Genomic DNA, 5875 nt, shown 5'->3' with positions numbered 1-5875 from the left:
CAGCTAGGGCTCCGCTGATTTTAAAGAGAGTGGAGGGACGATTAGAGAGAGAGAGAGAGAGAGAGAGAGAGAGAGAGAGAGGGAAACATTGATGTGAGAGAAAAACATTGATTGGTTGCCTCCAGCATGTACCCCTGGACCGAGAATCAAACCTTTGACCCTTCTGTGCGAGGGATGATGCTTCAACCACTGAGCCACGCTGGCCAGGGCTATTAAATATTTTTAATAGGAATTCCTATGTCTGGGGTAGGAGACTGTGAGCCAGACACCTCAGTCCTGAAATTATTTCAAGCCAGGAGCTTTGCGCTGTTGGGTCTCCGCAGAGGGTTAAAAATTGAGGGGCTGAGCTCCCTAGAATACCAAGAGGTCAAGGGAATAGGACAGTGATGGCGAACCTATGACACGCGTGTCAGAGGTGACACGCGAACTCATTTTTTTGGTTGATTTTTCTTTGTTAAATGGCATTTAAATATATAAAATAAATATAAAAAATATAAGTCTTTGTATTACTATGGTTGCAAATATCAAAAAATTTCTATATGTGACACGGCACCAGAGTTAAGTTAGGGTTTTTCAAAATGCTGACACGCCGAGCTCAAAAGGTTCGCCATCACTGGAATAAGAGGTCAGATTGGTGAGTACTTGCAGGGCTGAGGTGCAGGGGCCCCCAGGATAGCACCTGTATTAGCACTTTCCCAGTTGCACTGCAAACTGGTTTAAAGGGAAAAAAAAGGGGATGGATTAATTCACATAATTGAAAAGACCACGTGTCTTTCCAGCTTCAGGCAGAGCTGGGTCCAGGTGCCCTGTCAAGAATCGGATCCTGTTTATCTATCCCCAGCCCCTGCTTTCCTCTGTGTTAGCTTGGTTCACAGACATGGTCTCTCCTCGTGGAGTCTAGAATCCCCAGCTGTATACCCTACCAGCTTAGCTACCCCTGCAGAAATGGGGTACCTCACTAGAACTCCCAGCAGAAGTCCCAGGGCTGACTCCCATCACTGTGGTCAGGGGTCCTGAAGTGCACCGTTTGGCCAAGCCAGAATCAACCTTGTCTAAACCCTGGTGAGCGAGGAAGTAGGGCAGATAATAATATAAGGCCTCGTTGCCTAAAAGGCAGGAAGCCGGGTTATAAGGGGGTGAGAACTTAGACACCTTGATTCCCAACAGTGTGAGGGGCTGGGAAGTCCCAGAAGGGACAGTGGTAACCACTCCCCCCCCCTCCCCCGCCATGCTACCTGCCTCTTCCTGCAGCTACATCTTCCGACCCAGCTGCACTCGCCTGGGGCAGTGGGCCATCGGCCACGTGAGCTCAGACGGCAGCATCCTGCAGACCATCCCTCACAACAAACCCCTGTTCAAGGCGCTCCTGGAAGGACAAAAGGAAGGCTTGTGAGTCCCCATCCTGGCAGGGGGCGGGTGTCGGCTCACTGCACTTCGCCCAGCGGACATCATAAACTTGCAATTCTGCAGTGTTCCAGCAGGTGGCAGGCGAGGCCTTGGGGAACGGGCCCCTTTTCTTCCCACAAGGTTGCCATATGAGAGATCGGCGTGGGGAGTTGAGCACAACCATTCCTTATCTCACTGAGAGCTTTTGCTGCTAGATCTCCAGATCGTGTTACAGAAGCCAGACTGTTAGAGCAGAAAGAGAACCGGGCGAACAGCTGGGCTGGTGGTTTTCCTCCCGTAACCTTGGCTGCCCCAGGGCCTCTCTCAGGAGCTGCCTTGGGGGCGAGGGGGAAGGCAGGTGAGGTCCCCCCCTGGACCTTTCCCCTGAGCCTTCTTAGCAGTCATATCAATGCAATACAATCTGAGATGCATAGAGAGATAGCAGCCGGTTCACCTAATTCACAGTGCTCCTGTTCTGCAAAGTTTCAGCGGACACTGAGTTATCCAATGCTGAGCCCGCGCTCCCAGGGGAATACAGGGTTAGTTAGATTCCTGCCAGACTGCTCACATTTTTGTCGACCAGTCACTACATAATAACCTTTATGTGTGTTTCTGTTTAAAGAAACAACACCTTGTGTAATATATTTCCGGGGTTCTTGTTCCAGCATTAAGAAGGGTTCGGCAATCTGGAGAAGGCTGTGCGTAGATTAAATAGGAGTCCAGAGATGAAGCATAATTTTGAAAGGCATTTGGGGGTCAGAGGAGCCTAGTTTAAAGGGAACTAAGATCTAAGTTCTAAGTTCTCAGGTCTCCTCGCCCCAGGACCCCATGCTTTTTATTAACACAATTTGTCCTGAGGGGAGGCAGAGATATACACTTCAAAGGGTATACACAGGCATTGTCAGAATGGGGGAATTAGTCTACCGCTGTTCAGGTGTTTGGCCAGTAGGAGGCAATAACATGTAGATTAAGATGCCCTGAGCTGTCTGGCAGCCAAGAAATCAATTTAATGTATCGTATTCAGGTTTGGGGAAATGCCTTTAGCCATTCCCAGGTTCAGCCCTGCTGTCATGCTAGAATTGGTCTCCGGCAATATACTAGTATATTGGGTTTTATTTTGTTTTGTCTATTAAATATATTTTTTATTTACTTCAGAGAGGAAAGGAGAGAGAGATAGAAACATCAATGATGAGAGAGAGTCATTGATCAGCTGCCTCCTGCACGCTCCACACTGGGGATCGAGCCCACCACCCCGGCATGTGCCCTGACTAGGAATCGAACCGTGACCTCCTGGTTCATGGGTTGATGCTCAACCACTGAGCCACGCTGTAATATACTGTATATTATTGATTCATTAACAATGAAGACACAACGAAACTATGCCTTGGGGGCATTTTAAACTCGAGATCACACCAAAAAAAAGCACAAAAATGCAAGAGACACTGAATAGACGGTGAAAAGCACACTGGTTTACAGGGTGGGAGTCGAACAAGGTGGGCAAGTGTTGCCGCGTTCAGCCTCACTGGGACCCTGCCTGTTGGGTGCCTGGAGTTTTCTGCCACTGTGCGCGCGTCCACGAACGGCCACACAAGCGCCACAGGTATTGATCGGGGGTCACAAATTTTAGTTCGTAGGCAAATTTTCAAATACAGAACCCATGAGTAATAAACATCGGTTGTGTGTCCGTATACATCCATGCACAGACACACACATATTATTGTATTTGACAACCGAGGCGCAGAAAGACAGACCCACTTGCCCAGGACACACAGTGACTGAACTGACCGGCTGGGATTTGAAGCCAGACGGCCAGGCTCAACGTACTGGCCCTTTCCCACTCCCATGTCCTCAGTTCCAGGTGGCACCTCCTGGAGAAGAGCGTTCCAGACTTAAAATAAGAGTGAGCACTGTGGATGTCATTTAACCTCCCTGCTACACACACACACACACCATCACCATCACCACCACCGTTTCACAGATGGGAAAATCAAAGCCCTGAGAGAGGGGAAGGGACACCAGCTCTTTCCACCCCACGGCCAGTCGGCTTTCTGGGTCTGATATTGATCGGAGCAGTTCCCTCTATTGCTCGTTCACGTGTGGAGAAGGAGCGCTGCACTGTCTTATTTCATCCGTACCGCCCATCTTTGCCCGAAGCATGAGTATGTCCATTTTACAGAAGGGAAAACTGAGGCCAGGGAGGGAGAGTTGCCCAGCCCAGGTCACACAGTGTGTTTGTGGGAGAGCTGCCCCTGTTTGTGGGCCCAGGTCAGGCAGAGCCATCAGCTTTAGGAGACGTGTGACCCCGCTGTTGGTCTGAAGGTGCAGTTCTGACCTCAATGGGAGACCCAAAGGTGCTAAGCCTTCTCGGCTGCCCTGGGTCCTGGAGCTTGGACCTGCCCACAGCCCTGGCCTGCGTCCCTCTGGGCCTCACTGTGTGGCCTTGGGTAGTCGCCTCTCCCACACTGGGCCTCAGTCTCCAGCTATGAAGCAAGAGGAAGCAGCGTGGGTGTCCAGGAGGGTCCTGGTAGCCCTGCTGGTCCAAGACTCTAGGATCTGGTCCCCCCAGGAATCTGTGACTCAGATGCTGTTAAGCTCAAGTCTGAAGACTAGGACGGTGACGTCCTGGGAGAAGGAGGCCTGGACTTTGATCCGTTTCCTGGTTCTCGTTCATCTGATCCATGTTCCCAGGGCTCGAGTCACTTAGGTGATGCGTGCTCGGTCTGTGGGGGTCTGAGGGCCCGTGGCCCTGCCCCAGGGCCTGAGGGGACACAGCTGGTCCGACCTAGAGAGTGTCAGCTTGAGGAGAGAAGGAGAAAAATATCCCCAGGCCAGCAAGAGATGTGGGGCAACTGCTCATTCAGGAGCTCTGGGCCCGGGCTGGGGCTGGGGGAGTCCTTGTTATTCTGGGGGGGCGGGCTGGGCCCCCTTTTGTAGCCCTCTGTTCCCTCCCCCAGCTACCTCTACCCAGATGGGAAGAACCACAACCCAGACCTGACTGAGTTCTGCCACATGGAAGCCCATCAGCTCATCCACGTGTCAGAGGTGAAGTTCAGGCCCGCCCCCCCGCCCCCCCCCCCCGTCCCCACCCCCCCCACACACACACGCTTGGCTCAGGAATTCCCTCTCACCGAGTCAGGCCTGGGATCCCAGAGGCCTTGGGGTTTCGTGCTGGTGTGATGGCCACGGGGCCTGAGGTAAATAAATCACTGGGCCTCTCTGAGGCTCTGTTCCTTCTCTGGAAAATACAGCTCCTCCTGCCACTGCTGGGGGTTTTCCTGGGGCTTAGACCAGGAAATGATACTTCTGAGGTCATCAGCACAGCTGATGCGCTTGAGCACTCACAGCCCCTGTCCCTTGGTCTGGGCAGTCACCCCGTGTGTGGAAGAAAAACGACAAATAATGTTTGGGACATACTTATACCTAAAATACCAGGCTTTTTCTTTTATTCTTTGTGCTTCTGAAAATCAAATGTAACAGGGCATCCTGTATTTTTTAATATCACCCAAGGAATGATTTTTTAGAGATAAAAAAAGAGAGAGAGAAGCATCCATCAGCTGCCTCCCATAGGCCCCCCCAACCAGGTATCGAACCCGCAACCTGGGCATGTGTACTGACCAGTCATCGAACCTGCAGCCTTTTGGTGCACGGGATGACACTCCAAGCGCATCCTGTAATTTTAGTGGCTAAATCTGGCAACCCTGAGAGCCGGCTACCCCAGGGAACACATCTCACAGCACCGGGTACATGTAGGAGGCAGCAGACACGCCCTGGAACCTGGGAGAGGGTTGGGAGCTGGCCCGGAGATTCGGGACTTTCTCCTGTGGCCCGGCTCTGTGCCCCTGGCTGATGTCACCACCGTCCATCTTCTCGCCTGCCAGGAGCAGCTGCAGCTGTACTGGGCCATGAACTCCACGTTCGAGCTCTGTAAGATCTGTGCTGAGGCCAACAAGGACGTGAAGATCGAGCCCTGTGGGCACCTGCTGTGTAGCCGCTGCCTGGCCGCCTGGCAGGTGGGTCTCCCCTCTCCTGAAGGGTCTCCCCTATGCCTCAGGGATCAGATGGGAAAACTGAGGCCCAAGAAAGCGGGGACTCACTCAGGGTCACTCAGGAGCGAGGGCCTGGAGCCTGGCTGTCTGTGTCTGTGTGTCTGTCCCTGTCTCACTCTGCGGCTGTCCCCTCTGCTTCTCCTTCTCCAGCTACATTATTCATGGAAAGAGCTCCTCCCTTCCCTCGCTGGGCAACCTGGGGCTAGTGGCTTCACCTCTCTGAGCCTCGGCCTCGTCTCTGGAGAACAGAGCTGACCCTGGTCACCTCCCAGGCCCACAGGGAGGGTCCAAGCCCTGAAGCCCACAGGGAAGGCCCCTTGGGGAGGGGAGCTGAGGCCAATGCATGACATCACCCACTTTTTACTGTAATGTAAATGCCGGACATTAAGCTGAGTCATCCATCTCAAAGATACCCATCTCCAATAAACAAATTGCCAGATATA

The 5875-nt window shown here is 52.5% G+C and overlaps 1 protein-coding gene across 1 annotated transcript in view; it reads left to right on the top strand.

The window, feature by feature from the left end:
* CBLC (Cbl proto-oncogene C) overlaps positions 1-5819 on the top strand; it is a 12214-nt gene extending 6395 nt beyond the window's left edge. The window contains 3 exon segments of the mRNA XM_023749025.1: positions 1252-1389; positions 4341-4428; positions 5265-5819. Coding sequence (XP_023604793.1) covers positions 1252-1389; positions 4341-4428; positions 5265-5687 — 649 coding nt within the window. The 3' untranslated portion in view covers positions 5688-5819.
* Positions 5820-5875: the final 56 nt, after the last annotated feature.

This window comes from Myotis lucifugus, unplaced genomic scaffold (assembly GCF_000147115.1).
Source record: "Myotis lucifugus unplaced genomic scaffold, Myoluc2.0 scaffold_2454, whole genome shotgun sequence".
Lineage (NCBI taxonomy): Eukaryota > Metazoa > Chordata > Mammalia > Chiroptera > Vespertilionidae > Myotis > Myotis lucifugus.
Note: the sequence above shows the minus strand (reverse complement) of the source record. Positions and strands in the feature narration are given on the sequence as shown.